The 15167-nt window shown below is 42.2% G+C and overlaps 2 protein-coding genes across 4 annotated transcripts in view; one reads left to right on the top strand and one right to left on the bottom strand.

The window, feature by feature from the left end:
* Nucleotides 1-3568, top strand: part of rimbp2b (RIMS binding protein 2b) — a 71530-nt gene extending 67962 nt beyond the window's left edge. For all 3 annotated transcript variants that reach the window (XM_084023941.1, XM_084023943.1, XM_084023942.1), the window contains 2 exons: nucleotides 961-2193; nucleotides 2261-3568. The gene's annotated coding sequence lies outside the window, so the exon portion shown is untranslated. The remainder of the gene's footprint in view (nucleotides 1-960; nucleotides 2194-2260) is intronic.
* Nucleotides 3569-3578: 10 nt separating this feature from the next.
* piwil1 (piwi-like RNA-mediated gene silencing 1) lies at nucleotides 3579-11148 on the bottom strand. The gene is made up of 20 exons (XM_084023987.1): nucleotides 11063-11148; nucleotides 10118-10223; nucleotides 9621-9749; nucleotides 9271-9485; nucleotides 9017-9138; nucleotides 8793-8873; nucleotides 8111-8308; nucleotides 7893-8001; nucleotides 7645-7771; nucleotides 7373-7490; nucleotides 7170-7284; nucleotides 6905-7092; nucleotides 6318-6390; nucleotides 5988-6188; nucleotides 5796-5899; nucleotides 5620-5690; nucleotides 5387-5540; nucleotides 5175-5300; nucleotides 4951-5098; nucleotides 3579-3860 (listed from the first exon to the last, which is right to left on the bottom strand). The coding sequence occupies exons 1-20, from the start codon at nucleotides 11126-11128 to the stop codon at nucleotides 3744-3746; spliced, it is 2568 nt and encodes an 855-aa protein (XP_083880113.1). The 5' UTR covers nucleotides 11129-11148; the 3' UTR covers nucleotides 3579-3743.
* Between the last annotated feature and the right edge of the window lie 4019 nt (nucleotides 11149-15167).

Consider the following 15167-nt stretch of genomic DNA (forward strand, 5'->3'; position numbering starts at 1 on the left):
TTATAAAACTGAACTTTTCCTCCCTACATTTTAAAACAAATAACTACTTTATAAACATTTTCAAAACAGACTCGTTACTTTTAATGCATTTGAGGGGAATCATTAATTATAAATTTGCTTATTAATGATGAAATATTCAGACAGTAGAAATGTCCTTCATAGGGATACCGAGTACATTTTAAAGCCTGTACTTTTACACTTTTACTGGAGTAAAGTGGTAGAATCAGTACTTCTACCAGAACACAAGTATGTGTACTTCTACTTGAGTACTGAACATCTGTACTACTACTGCTGAATCTCTTCATTACCTTTTATTTAATGCGACAGTTGCACAAAAGAGTCAGACAGTCCAAACGCTGACACATTAATGTGGATTATTATTACGTACCAGACCAAGTCAAAGTTACAGTCTCTAATTTATTTAATAAAACCAAAATGAAGACGACTTTTGATACGCTCCACGTTCAGGTGTTTAAAATACATCTTGTAAATATAAAGATATATATCCTCATATGAGTGGAATCTCTGACCATCCGTCTTCCCAAAGTGCAATTTTTTTTAAAAGGAGCCTTTTAGCTCAGAATTACAGAAAAGGAAAAAGTGACTCGTAGTTTTCTCTGTAACCCAGTAGTATCAGTACATATCTATACAACATACATGTGTGTGAGATATATATATATATAATATGTATATATATATATTTATTTATTTATTTAAAGGGGATAAGGGAAGTGAATGTGATATGAATTTGTCCCAAAAATGAAATTGTACCCACGTATGTGAGAGGACCCCCCCCCCCCCCCCCCGAGTTGGTATTCATTGTTGTGATGTCATGCTTCGGTTCTGTGTTGTAGCTTCATGATGGGAGGGGGAGGTAGACTTCTTCAGAGTCAGGGTGGCCCAGCCGAGACAGGAAGGACTTTTAAAACCCTCAACTGTCCCTTACGGGTCTCCCATTAGGTTCCACCCAGAAGCGCCGGCTCTCGCATCCCCGGCTCCGGCCCTGCTGCCACCGCCGCGGGGCCCGGTGGCCCCCACCAGGGCCCCTGCCCCCCCCACCACCGGACACCCACCCAAACAGAACAAGGGACTGCTCTCCAAAAGGGAAGACGGCATTGCAAAGACTCGGTGCTGTAACATAAATCTCGTCCTCGCGGTGGCGTCGTGACCTCGGCCGATGCTTTGATTCTTGTACGTCTTGTTTACTAGAATATTTGTGTTTTTGTTCACGGGGTAAACCGCTCGTTCTCCGATAACACATTTCATGCTAGGACCTCCCCGCGACCTGGAGTCTCCGGCGTACAGAAACCAGAATGTCCCTCAAACACTGGGGGGAAGGGGGGGGGGGGAGAGTAAACCTTCGTGGAGGTCTGCATGCTTTACTTCAGCACATACCCCCCCCCGACCCCTCCAGAGACCCACGTGATGGACTCGGTGTGGATCCAGGACCATGCAGTACCACAGACAACCTAATGAAACAAGCACATAGTATCTACTACAGGGTCTCCAGCCTGAAGGGAAAAGCCTAGTAGATCCGAACCTCCATGTATTTGCCTTATAATCGCACAACGGTTGGTACTTTTTCTTTGCCCAGTAGAGGGCGCCGCTCCATGCCTGATATTCATTTAATGTCGTAAAAATCAGATCCTGGCGCGTCCGAGACTCCCACGTTGTCCAACATCTTTCCCCGATTCTCTCATTTTTGGAAGATGACACGATGACAGATTAAATATTCTGTAGTATATATATATATTTTTTTTATCTTAACGTTTTTGTTGCACATCCGATTTAAACAGACGACACCACAGAGGAAAGTTCCACCAAACAGATTTAAAAAAGAACACATCCAAGAAGTAGTGAATTCTGGGATGCAGCATCGGCACATCCTATTGACCAACTGCATTTTATTTATTTATAGAAATATATATTGGTGACATGCTCCACAGTAGTTGAGACACAAGGCTACCTCTACGCTGCCCCCCCCCCCTCCTCCCCAATCCGCCAGACCTAAAAATGTTTATTTCAGCCGGTCAGTCATTGATGCCTGTTCAACGTGTCCCGAGTCAGGTTGGTGCAGGATATAAGTACTGTATATCTATATAGATCTATATCAATATATGGATTTAGATTAGGGGTGAGTATTGGCAAGAACCTCACGATACATATCACGATACTTTGGTCACGATACGATACGTATCATGACATAAATAAACATGAAAACACAAGTACTTGTAAATGTACATCAGATGATATTGATCAGAGGACAAATCGATTCAAAACAGCCTCTCCATTTTATTAATTCCCATGAAATTCACTGGAATAAATATTGGAAATAAAATGAAAAAGGATAAAGTACTGCATTCACAACCCATCTATAATCTTTTATATAAAAAATCGATCTTTGGAGTTGAAAAAACTATATTGTATCAGGCGGCAAAGTATCGCGATATATTGCCATATCAATATTTTTACCCACCCCTAATATAGATCTATATATCTATATACACACCTTAATGTAGAGTAGTGAATGTATGAATTGAAAGCCAATGTATTTTAAGAAAAAGTTGCCCGGAAGGATTGTGCGTCCATCTTTGTGAGTGAAATGAAACAGTGCACCTTTACCCCCCCCCCCCCCCCCCGTTTTTTTGCCATTTCACCCTCATGTATTTAAAAAAAAGATCGACTATTTTTTCTACAGAGTTGAACTGAAACTGCCAAAAAAGAATGTATGCAAAACATTCTGTAATACTTTCTGTACAATTCTCTCGGCCCGACCGCCATGTTGAAGCCCCGCCCCCCCCCCCCCCCCCCCCCCCCACTCATGTGTGCACCTCTTCCTGTTTACGGACCGTGTCTTCAGACATCGCTTCGATTTTCATTTTTGAGTGACTGTTGCTCTTTTTGTACTTTTGTCCATTTGTAAAATTGTTTTTAAATGTTTATACTTGATTTTCAAACTGCCTTTTTTGTACATTTAACTTTATAATCAGACAGTGCAAGCTTTCCCCATGGTGTCTTGAAGACTATTGTTTTAAGAGAGAAAAAAAGAAGAAAAAAGTCTGCAATTGTGTGCTAGCTTTATGATAAGAATTATCAGCCTATATTGATGGTTACAAATTATTGTGTGGGTGTGCATGTGCAATCTTTTCTAAGAAAAAAAAAAAGAAGAAAAAAGAAGAAAAATCTAAATAAATTTGATATTTTGTAAAAGGTTTGCACGTTTAATTGAAACAAATTTAAATATCAGACAAATGTTTATTGAATACATTTGTAACAGAACAGACGGCGGTCCACATGAACCTCATCCCTCGTTTGAACACTTTTACTCCCCACTGTGGAGGACAGCCATCGCTAAAATTAATCAACAAACTACCAGGAGACTCAATTCTATAAAACTAAATAAGAAAAAAACAAGAGTTTCCCCATTAAAACAATATATATATATAAAACATATTTATATATGTTCCGTACTCTAAAGACAACTTAAAATCTAATTAAGTTTTCTCTCATTTTTTCCAATAAAGACAAATATTCTTTACTTAAGCACCGGCTTGGATTCCTCACACAGATCACAGACATTTTATCACCTCAGGACTCATTTAGACCTCTCGAAGTGTTTAAACACTAGAAACTCAAACAAACGCTTAGCTTTGGCCAAAACGTAACATTACTTTTAAACTGAAGAGAACTTTTTTTCTAGACATGGCAAATTAAAAAGTGTGAGCAGAAGTTTGCTGGCCTCCTTACAGGTAGAAGAGAAGGTCGTCCAGTTTCATGCTGGGCTCTCTGTGGATGCTCTGACCCACCAGGAAGGCCAGCTTGTGGGCATACTGGCAGGGGGCGGGCACTCTGATGATCCCCTACAGCACAACGAGGGAATAAACACGAGGAGTTCAATTACAAAAAGCACCATATCACCTAGTTTTCGCAAAAAGTAGTCATTTTTCCAAAAAGGAAAATACATTTTATTAATCATTTAATTAATTTGACTCTCTTTTAAAATCCGTTTACATTTGTTTGACTGGGCTTTGAAATCAACAACAGATCAATTAATTTAGCCGATTAAATTATTTTGATTGAGCAGCTCACAACTATTTCTTTTTATGATAAAAAAAACATCACATTGGCTCCTGTGAACATTTTTAAAGTCCCAGTCGGCAAGTCCGGCGGATGGAGGGCCCTGTCAGATTTGGAATGTTTACAACTCTCAGGCTCCTCCCCCACGACCACCGAGCTCCTCCCCCACGACTTTGTGCCCTTTGAAATCCCTTAGATCACGCCACCTTTGAAACGCAGGTCCGATGTTGACTCTGGTTTTATCACGGGCACCGTCGCCATCTTTCTTTCTTTCCTTATTTTCCACCTGTGTTTTCTTTTCCTTGGTGGTTTTGGACCTCCTCGTTTGGGTTTTTAACAGGAATTGGAAGCTTGTTGCTACTTCCCTCCACCTCCCCCCTGTGATAGTGGAACGCCCCGAGGGGGGAGGGGCTCTACGCGCACGTAGAGGCACGCTTTTTTTTCTAAAACCGGATAATTTATGTTGTTCTATCGGAGCATAGTGTCGGCTTCAGTGATATGATCAAACGCGTTGCCGACTGGGACTTTAAAAGGTTATGTTTACCGAACCGTATTAAAGAAATGTGGTCAGAAGAGTGGAAATGCATCACATGGCGTGTTATTGTTCAATGGGTTGAAGCTTTTTTTAAGTTGTGTCACTTATGGACTTTGTGAGTTAAAGTCAGGCTGTAGAAGGAAATTTCCAGGATATTAAAAGTGTCACCAGGTGTTCTTAAGGGGGCGAAACATCAGATATTCAATAAAAGCTTTAACCAAATTAAAAAAAAATAAACTACTGTACTTAAAGTGTTTCGGTGAAGTTTAAAGTTTCTCCAGAGAAAATGGAGAATCTACGACGATGAAAAGAATGAATAAAAAAGAAGTCGGCCTTACCTGCCAGTTGTAGTACATGTGGCAGAGCTTGTAGGTGAGCCGCTGCATGTGATCCGGCTTCAGTCCGCTGGTGTCGTACACCACGTTGTAGTGGGTCGGGGCGACGCTTCCTTGGCGGACCGCCTGACTCACAATGTAGAAGTCATACCTGGAAAAACAAGGTTGAAAACCTTTAACCACCACTCAATAAATCAATTAAAAAAATGCTTAAAAACAAATCATACCACTCAGGACGGGTGACCTCCGTATCCACGATGGTGCCGGGGGGAGGGTTGCACAGTTTGCCTTGCATGTGGGCAAAAAACCTGCTGTTGACGCGCTTCTTCACCACCACCACCGTCACCTTGGGCCTAGGACGGGAAAGATTGAGCCAGCCTCATCAAAAACCTGGCGATTTAATGTGAAACTCAACGTCATTCAGCTGTCCGAGACTCACATGTAGTCTTGGCCCATGGAGCCGATGGAGTCCATGAGCTGGGAAACCTCGTAGTTGACCACGCTGTGCAGCTGGCCGTCTCCCACGCCGTCTCGGTAGATGATGATGCGTGAAGGCAGGCAGTTGTTGAACTTCAGGTAGCTTTTCAGAGCGGCTGGAGAACAAGATTATGTCAGCTCTAACGTGTATATTAAAAATAAAAGATGTGTATAGAATTATGGAAAGCAACTTGCCAGTTAAGGCCATCTTCAGTCCGTCCATGATTTCCTGGCCTTTGTGCTGGAACACGCACTTCGAGAACCACCTAGAGATATTAGATATGGTGCCACTATGATATAATAGTACTATAATCCAAGACTGAATCACAAACACCACTAGTGTGAAGCAGACATTTAGCACAGACAGCGACCTGGTCATGCCCTGGTTGAGGCTCGCCACTAGAGCTCCAATGGACCGTTTCCCAGCGAGGGTGTCGTGGTAGCAGTCGATGCCCACGATCATCAGCTGTTTGAGCTGCACAAAGACAAAGGTGTGACAGGTCGGTGCTCGAGAACCGCTTCACCTTGATTTGACAACTTCAACTTGCACACGCGAGACTTACAGGGATTTCAACACTCCAGAGCTCTCCCCCCATCTTGCACGCTAGCTGCAGAGCGATCTTGGTCGCCACCGTCATGATGGTTTGAGGTTTGCTGAGGGTGCGGGAAACCACACACTGGCTGGGAATGGGGCAGTCCACGCACAGGTACTTCTTAACGCTGTCGTATTTGTCCTTTCTGTTGCTCGAGAGGACCACCACCACCTGAAACAGGAGAACGACTGATTCCAGAAGAAACAGCAGATCGCTGACTCTAAAAACGCAACACACCATGTAAATATAAACACTTATGAGTCACGTGAAACGTAAAAAGTTGTATACTGAGTCACTAACCATCTGTGTGTGGGGCGTAACGTTGGACTGCAGGGCTCTGAGGAGGGCCTCCTGATGATCTTCATACTCAATCCTGAATAATAAATAAATATATATATATATAAATATATATATACACATACATACATACATACACACATACATACATACATACATACATATATATATATAAAATAAAAACATGCAATCAGGGCTTATAGTTAACTAATCAAAAAAGTATGGAGCTTTCATTATTGCTAAATGAAAAATGTGACACATTATGTATCATAGAAAAAGTTGCCAGTGTATTACGTACGCCTGGCTAGAACTAATGTAGGCCAATACAACAGTACTGCAATAAATCCTAGCCTCATTAAAGGTTAGAATCTGTTCCTATTATTTTGTCCAGCCCACTTATAATCAACGAGGAGACTAACAACCCCCCAAAAACTCAACATTTCAACAAAGTGCAGCCTTCAAATAACCCCCAAGTTGAATCAAAGCTTCTCTCAAACAGTTTAAACGATAACTGAACATTACCTTTATGCATATTAGACTGCATCATCATTTAGTGCAAAATCAACTGGAAATTGAGCGCTGTGACTCACATGACGGCTTTCTGCATGCGGATTTTGAGCGGGCCCCCCACCCTGCCGAGGGTCTGGAGGAGGGCCTCGGCTTCAGAGCGGTTACGACGACAGTAAAACAAGAGCCAGTTATCCAGCGGAGGCGAGCTGATCAGCGGAACCCCACGCATCTCTTTGGACCAGTCAGCCATCTGGGGGTTGTAGTCATACTGGGCAACACAAATGTTTTAGGTTAAGCTCTAGAAATAAATCCATTAAAAAAACAAACAACACAAGCATATTGTACCGATTGTGGTCCCTGGAAGATCTTCTCCCTCGGGAGGACTCTGGCGGTCAGCTTAAGAAGCTCCTTATCAAAGCTGAGTCCCCACTTATCCAACTCCCCTTGAGCATCGGCATTCCTATGAAACAATATTCAGGATGTAAAAATCTAAATCAAAATGTCTGAAGATGTTGCATTTCTGACCGTGAAGCTTTTAACAATCTTACTTCTGTATGGTTCTGACGAATGAGCTGAGGCTTCCCTCCCTGGTCTGTGGCTCCGGTTTGGTCAGGAAGCCCACGTCCTTCATCACCTTGTAGTCAGTTCGCATCTTCTCGGTCAACCCTGTCAAAACACAAATGTTCTTTCATTTAACGTAAAAATTATTATTATTCTGTTTTCGTGAAGTGTAAAACGTGTTCCTTAGTTTCAGCAGGAATTACTATCATCGACACCATTGCTATACGTGAATAAATAACAGTGTGTTAAGCCTAAGAACCTGTAAGGTAGCAGAGCTCTGGAATGAGCATCGCCGGGCCTGGAGGCGGACCTCCAGAAGGACCCAGCTTCTTCACGTGGCTGACCAGCAGCACCTGGTTCCCGTCAACGATGTCCAGGTTGTATTGCTGAGGGCAGAAAGGATGAATACTCGAGGTGTAGAAAAGAATATTTAGGTGCATCACTTTCTAGATTTGGCCTAAACGGATCAATCATCGTACCAGTTACACAAATACCACAAACACTTACAGACTTGTAGTAGCTCTTGAAGGAAATCTCCGTGTCTCGCCTCGTGAACGTGTTGTTGGGAGTGTGATCCCATGCGATGTCATCGATCCTGTAAGTCTTGTTGTTGTATCTGAAAAAGATTCGAGTTGGCAGCAGAGCCAAGAGAGACAAATAAGATGCAAGTCTTCTGCATATTAACCCAAGAGAGAGAGAGAGTGTGTGAGAAACGAGGATCCTACTTGGTGAGGACTATGAGTCCAACAAGCTCCTTAGCGCAGATCTCAGCAAAGCGGTGGCTTCCACACTGCTGCCTCAGGTTGGCCATGAAGTCCAGGACCGTCTCACTGCGCAGCACCTTGTGGCTCACGTCGGTGCACAGCATGATGGCGGTTTCGTACCTCAGGATGGTGGTGGTGTAGCCCGGCCAGATGGTCAGCCTAGGACGAAAAGAACGACGGGCTTACTTGATTTTAATCCCAAAATAATTAAAAAGAAAAAGATGTTTCCATTGACTGAACTCTGCTACCGATTCTCAACAGGTTTAAAAAAAAAACTGATAGTCCTTTAGATTTTTAAACGGTATACACTTACAAAAGCAGAATTTAAGTTCATTAAACCTCTCGGAGCAAATACTTGCTTTATCTTTTGGGGGGGGGGGGGGGACCACAGAATTGTCTTCATATACAGCAAGTTCCCTGGTTTTAAATATACATTTGTGTAGACTTATTGGAGAAGATAATCGTTCTGAAGATTATAAAACAGGATGGTTGTTTTGTAGTTACAGACATATTCTAGTTGCAAACTTGCAGCGTTTTATCGTTCAGAAACACAATGTTTTAGACAATCATGAAGGAATTCATCTTAAATATAAGAACAATTCTTCGGCAGAAAAAGGAAACCGTGTATGGCATATGAACATACTTGTGTTGTGGGATGTTGAGCGGATCAGCCGGGTTGTAGTAGTTGCGTCCAATCTGCTGCATGTTGAGGATTCTCAAGATCCTGAAGAAACAAACAATAACGAAACATTTACAAAGATTATTTATCTCCCATTTAAAAATGTAGCACCCATAACCCTCAAGTTATTGTAGAACGTTGAATATAATTACATGATATAGATTTGAGTCCTGAGGGTGCAGGTTTACCTTCTGAATAGGATGTTGTAAAACTGGATGCACACCGGCGATGTGGGTGGCAGCTCATTGGTCAGGGTGACGGTTATCTGAACCTTCTCTCCGTTCCTGGTTTCACTGCAGAGCACCGTCTCCTGAACACAAGAATGACATATTCAAGCAGCAGGAGGGCAACCAACATGTGTCTGGAGGAACACATGTTGTTTTTTCAATGTTTTTGAAAAGGCTGAAGAAAGTAACTTAATCCATACGGAGCATCTGACTACCTTGTTGTGCAATCTGCGAGGCAGAAAAAGCAGCGCTCCGTCGAAGCTCCGGGCCGAGCCGAGCGCCTCCTCGTGCTGAAAGAGGAGGGCGGATCTCAGACGGCGAGCTTCCATCGGCGGGTTGAAGTCCACGTGGTACTGATACAGCACCCACTGGGGGCGGGACAGGATGCGAAAGAAGTTGGCCGTCAAGTGAATGGGAGAACCACTTGTTCCTGAGGAAGCACACACACAAATTCAGGGAATATAAATATATATATGGTGGAGAGGATAAAAAATCCTCTCCAAATCCTCTCCACCAATTCTAAACTGTACATGTTAATGAACGTTAACTTGAAATGATGACTCACCACACTTTGACTCCTTAACGTGCTCCATAGACTGCCTGGTGTTAATCCCGCCATCATTAAAATCCCGCCGGCGTCCACCTCGTTCTCCCAGCTTCACCTGCTGAAATCCAGCTGAAATCTGCAGAACAGCTAATACAAAAAATACAAAAATCTGTCAATACCAGTTTGTTTGTATTTGCCATGACAAAAAAAACAAAAAAAAAACAAGAATCCTGAGAAATGTTTAACTGCACGAAAGCAGGAATAATTTGTAGTTACAGTCCCTTTATAATCATACTATATGCAGAAGAAGTGTTGTATTGAGTGGCAGTGTACTGCTCTTTTTTCTTTAAATATCCTTGTCTTAAATATTGCATTTCCCCTCACTGGAGTCATTGAAACAGTTCATTTACTCTTCATTCATTGCATCACTATGAATAGACTTCCATCAATCCACATTTCCTAATTGCATGTCCTTGCCGATTTCTAAAACCAAGAATACTACTTTGTGTTTGTACCTTCTGCAGAAAAGGGTCCCGGAGCACCCTTCTGCCTCCCTCTCCCGACCAGCTCGCCCTCTGCTGGTGGGGGGGCGGATGGTGCAGGCTCGCCCTGAGCATAGCTCTTCAAGACAGGAAGACAATATCAAGGACTGTGAAAACTAAGCTTTTATTCTTAAAATCGTCATGAAAAAAAGATTGTGACATCTTTTTTTCACAATAAAAAAATGTTTAAATGGTGCTTAATTCATTTAGCTGATTAAATCATTTGAATAATAATAATATATATATAATTTCATATATTTTCTGTTGTTGAATACAAAGTTTAACCCGTGAGGCCCCTTTAAAATAAAGTTATACTCTTTACCCTTAGGTCACAAAACAGTACCTCTCATAAGTGTAATTAAAAATGTAATATATATATATATATATATATATATATATATATATATATATATATATAAAATGAGGTGCAAAGTGGAATATTTGGGATGTGGTTATATTACAGCCTTGATTTGCCCCATAATTGATGACAACATTGATTTTGATGCATTATTATTTTTGGAGCAATGAGAGTGTATTCACAGAAACGTACACGTGTTTCCCTTAGGTCCCCAACACGGTTATTAATAAAAAGTAGTTTATTTTAAGGGTGAATAGGTCAGGATTTCTTATGGGTTAAGGTGGACCAGCTATTCTCATTTGACGAGCCCTCCCGAGTTCTCCCATCCACAACCAAAAATTAAATTCACACCCGATTCCTTTAGATGACGATAGAAAAAGACAAAACTTGCACAAATAAAGACAAAAACCTTCAACAGGACGTAAACAACACCAGGAATAATTTCCTTTTTTGATTGTAGTGATATTTAATTACTGTTCACCTTAAAAAAAACGTATTAAATTAGGATAAAGAGTTTGATGAGATGTAAAAATCCTCCTGACGTCACAGACCGCTCTTACCGCTCCAGGCGCCGTCTCCTGTCCGCGTGCGCGGCCTCGTGACCTAGCTCGTGCCCGACCAGTCATTTTCCCAAAGTCTCAATTGACACAACTGTTAACGGAGAAAAACGCTAACATTAATGCAAAAATAACTACAGGTAACTTTAAAAAAAAGAAACAAATTCTCTTAAAATACTATTACTCTTTTTTTAAGTTGCCGTAAGCCCCGCCCACTGCTCAACAAGCTAGCGTAAAGTTGATGCTAGCTACTATTAGTTAGCATGCTAACGAAGGTTACCGCCAGAGACAAAAAAACGTTTTTCCTACTCTATAACATGAATGTATCACATTTTAACAACATAGAGGCAACGTTAGTTAAACTAATCATGACGTCACAGTACTGCTAGTGCAACTAAAGTTAGCTTAGCTAAACGTTAGCTAGCTAGGAATGGTGGTCATGACCTCAACGGTTGAAAGTGCGAACTTCATAGCGTCAATTTCCATTAGTACTAAATCTAAACTTGACGGGAAATGTAACGTCAATATCAGCGCACGATGAAACGTTAATATAGTTTTAATTTCTTATTTAGGCATACTCACTTTCGAAGAATAGCTCTCTTTCGTTTCGCCGGTCGATTAAAGATAATTCACCGCAGCTGCGTCATCCGCGAGAAAGAGCGATTTACTTCTAAGCCTGTTCACTGAATAAATCAATACGCTTGGGAATATGTTTCCTTTCACTTTAATCAAACGCCCTTTCAGTTTAGATACTGATCTGTTTTTTGTTTACAAGCGCAGTTGTTCAGAATTAATATTATAAATATCTTGATAACGGATTGTTGACACAGTTAATTAGAAAAGCCCAAGAACTACTTTTTTAAAGAACAGTGGTCCGTTTGACCCAGTGGTGATGCGGGTGTGCATTTTTTTTTTTTTAACAGTGCAGTCTCAGTTGTGACCACCAGAGGTCAGCAAAGACTCTCGTACTGCATCACCAGTATAGAGAACCAGGCTTTTGGATTTAACTGGAGGCCTTGACACACAACTGTTGGTGTTTTATTACACAACGACACACGGACACACGTCCAGTTGAGCTTTTCAGGTCACAGCTCTGTGCAAACCACAAAAATACTAACCCATTTCCATGTATATATACTGTATAACTTGCAGTTTGTGAGCATTATAAGATGAATATGGTAAATATACATTGTGTCAGGGTTAAATAGTTAGTGGGTAAACTTTTAACTGGAGGTTTGATTAGAGAAAACATACATTCAGGGATATGAATAGAAAGCATAAAGCCATGCCTTTTTCTTAATCGTATGGTTACAGTTAATTAATATGTGGCTTTCTCTGAGACTAAGAAGTTGTCATTCCCTTTTCCATCAAGTTTAACTCACGACCATGCTGAAAAAATGGACAATTAGTCAAATAATCCTCCTATGCACTCCTGCTTTCATTTCTCCACCAAAACTTTCCCCCTCGTCTGCTCGTTTCTACCATTTCAAAGCTGAACTCGGCACCTCTGCAGTGCATTTTTAGGAAGTCTTTCATGTCCGAGATCTTAACAGTGATTACAGATTCAGACCTGATGGACCAGAGTGGAAGGACTCAGTCAGTTCATATAGTCGGGCAAAAAAGGAAAAGTAAGAGACCGGAGAGTCACATGAGACAGAAATCCACAGTGTGTAGGCCGGTGTGTCCGTGACATCACACACACACTAATATCACATTGCTGAACAGAAGGAACCAGACACACACGGTCCAGTCGTGTAAAAGCTGTGATAAAACAAATTATTTCTTCTTCTTCTTCAAAAAGAATGTTCTCTCTTTAAGAAACAACAAAGGCCACCGAAAAAGAGCGAGAATGAAAGCAGGAAGAGGGGAACGGTGGCCGGGGAGAGGGCCGCCAGCTGAGAGGTGCGAGGCTGAGGAAGGTGCACCCTGCCAGGGCCGTTGATGAAGGCGCTTCAGGCTTCAAACTTACCTCGCGGCCCCCCCGACCCCCCCTCGCGGTCCCCGGGGGCGTGGATTCCACGCCTGCACTAATCATGAGATGTACCACGCTGCAAAAGCTGATGAAAGCAAACACGCCACACGGTTAGCATATCAAACACTCGTTTTTTGTTTTACTCATCATCGTCATCACGACCGCCGCAGCCGTCGCACGACGCTCATTCACGCTCACTTCCCGTGTCAAAACAACAACAACAACGGGATCAAAGCTCGTTTCTTCAGCCCCACGTTAAATCACAGCGGTCCCATTAAGCTTGGGCGCCTGATTGTGGAAAAAAAACAGAACAAGAGAGGATTCTGGGTAATACGGATCCACTGTGCCATGATATCAGTAAGCGGGTTAGCAAAATTAGATTATTCGCTTTCCTGCTGTGGAACCTAATCTGCTCTGCATCAGTACCCCCCCCCCCCCCCCCCCCATTAAAAAGATGCTGCATCACATACACACACACACACACAAACACACACACACACACACACACACACACACACACACACACCCACACACACACACACACACACACACATATACATACACACACACAAACACACAGTGAGCATGCAGCATGTTAATACTAACACACACTGCTGTTCTATTTATGATGCAGACAGAAAATGCCACAACACGTTTTGTGTTGCCCCGGCTATCCAGATATATATTATATCAATTATATATATATTATATTAGTGATGATGCATCGTTGTCCAAGTGGCTGAGGTTCCCCTCCAGTAGCAGGCGTCCATGAGGAGAAGCTTGCATGAATTGTGTTCTTTCTTCATTAAATACAAAAAAAGAGAAATCAATTAAGATTTAGAACGTATGAAAAAGCGTCATTCTTCATATGTCTGTTCATTAAAGACAAACTGGCGTTGTCTATTTTTGAAGTATTAATATTATGTATAATGTTATGTAAACTCCAACCCGAAGTTATATATGTGTTATATATGTATGTGTGTGTGTATATATATATATATATATATATGACTATATATATATAACTACAGATGAGTGAAAGAGAGAAACCGTCACGTGTCAGGTTGACTGACACGTGACGGTTTCTCTCTTTCACTCATCTGTAGTTATAAAAACACAACATTCAACTGTTCACACTTTATCATCAGCTCACCAAACACACACACACACACACACACACACACACACACACACACACACACACACACACACACACACACACACACACACACACACACACACACACACACACACACACACACACACAGAGAAACCTTCTTATCTGCACTTCCTGCAAAGTCTGCAGCACCAAGGACACGTTCCATTCGGCTTCATTTGGCAGACGGCGTTTCCTGTTGGTCTGATAACAACAAATAAAACAACCTCCCCGTGTTTGAAGATTGTTTGCGTGTACAGATACAGGAAATGTGTTGTTTGCTTTAAGACATCTCTCCACTGAATAAAGTCACAGAAAAGGGCAGGAAGTAAACAATCACATATCACATTTGACTGCTGCATGAAAGATTGTGGTGTTTTGATTTTGTTGGAGGGGGGGTGAGGTCGCCACAGCGAGGACGCCATGTGATCTCTGAAAAGTCAACAAGGGTTGGTCCACAGCTGGTCTGCAGGAGAACAGAGAGAGAGAGAGACACGTAGCAACACCCCCCCGCTGGGCGAGCGAGGAGGACTTTGCATCGTCTCAGAAGGAAATCCGATATTTAGTTCACATCCACGAAACCGCTGGTTTGGACTCTTCCACAACACAAACAGAGGGAACCCTGCAGCTTTCATTTCCACCAAACCACGAAGTCACCGTCCGCATCACTGACACTTTCTCAAGCTTTGTTTTATTGAAGTTGAAACATCCTTCCCTCTCTCTCTGTCTGTCTCTGTCTCTCGTCCGAAGCAGCGGTGTGAAGAGGAGGAATCTAACAAGCACAGTGTTGAGGGGAGTGTGTGAGCATCAAAGGCAGCCAGGCACAGCAGGACCGGCATCGGGCTGAACTCCCAACCTAGGACACTCAGCAGGCCCCCCCACAACCCCCCTCCTGTAGACCAAGTCCTGGGCAGTAATTAAAACCATCATTCCCACTGACTCCCGTATCTCATTAGCCACGGGAACCCCGAAGCTTTATT

The sequence above is a fragment of the Eutrigla gurnardus genome, assembly GCF_963514095.1.
Source record: "Eutrigla gurnardus genome assembly, chromosome: 13".
Lineage (NCBI taxonomy): Eukaryota > Metazoa > Chordata > Actinopteri > Perciformes > Triglidae > Eutrigla > Eutrigla gurnardus.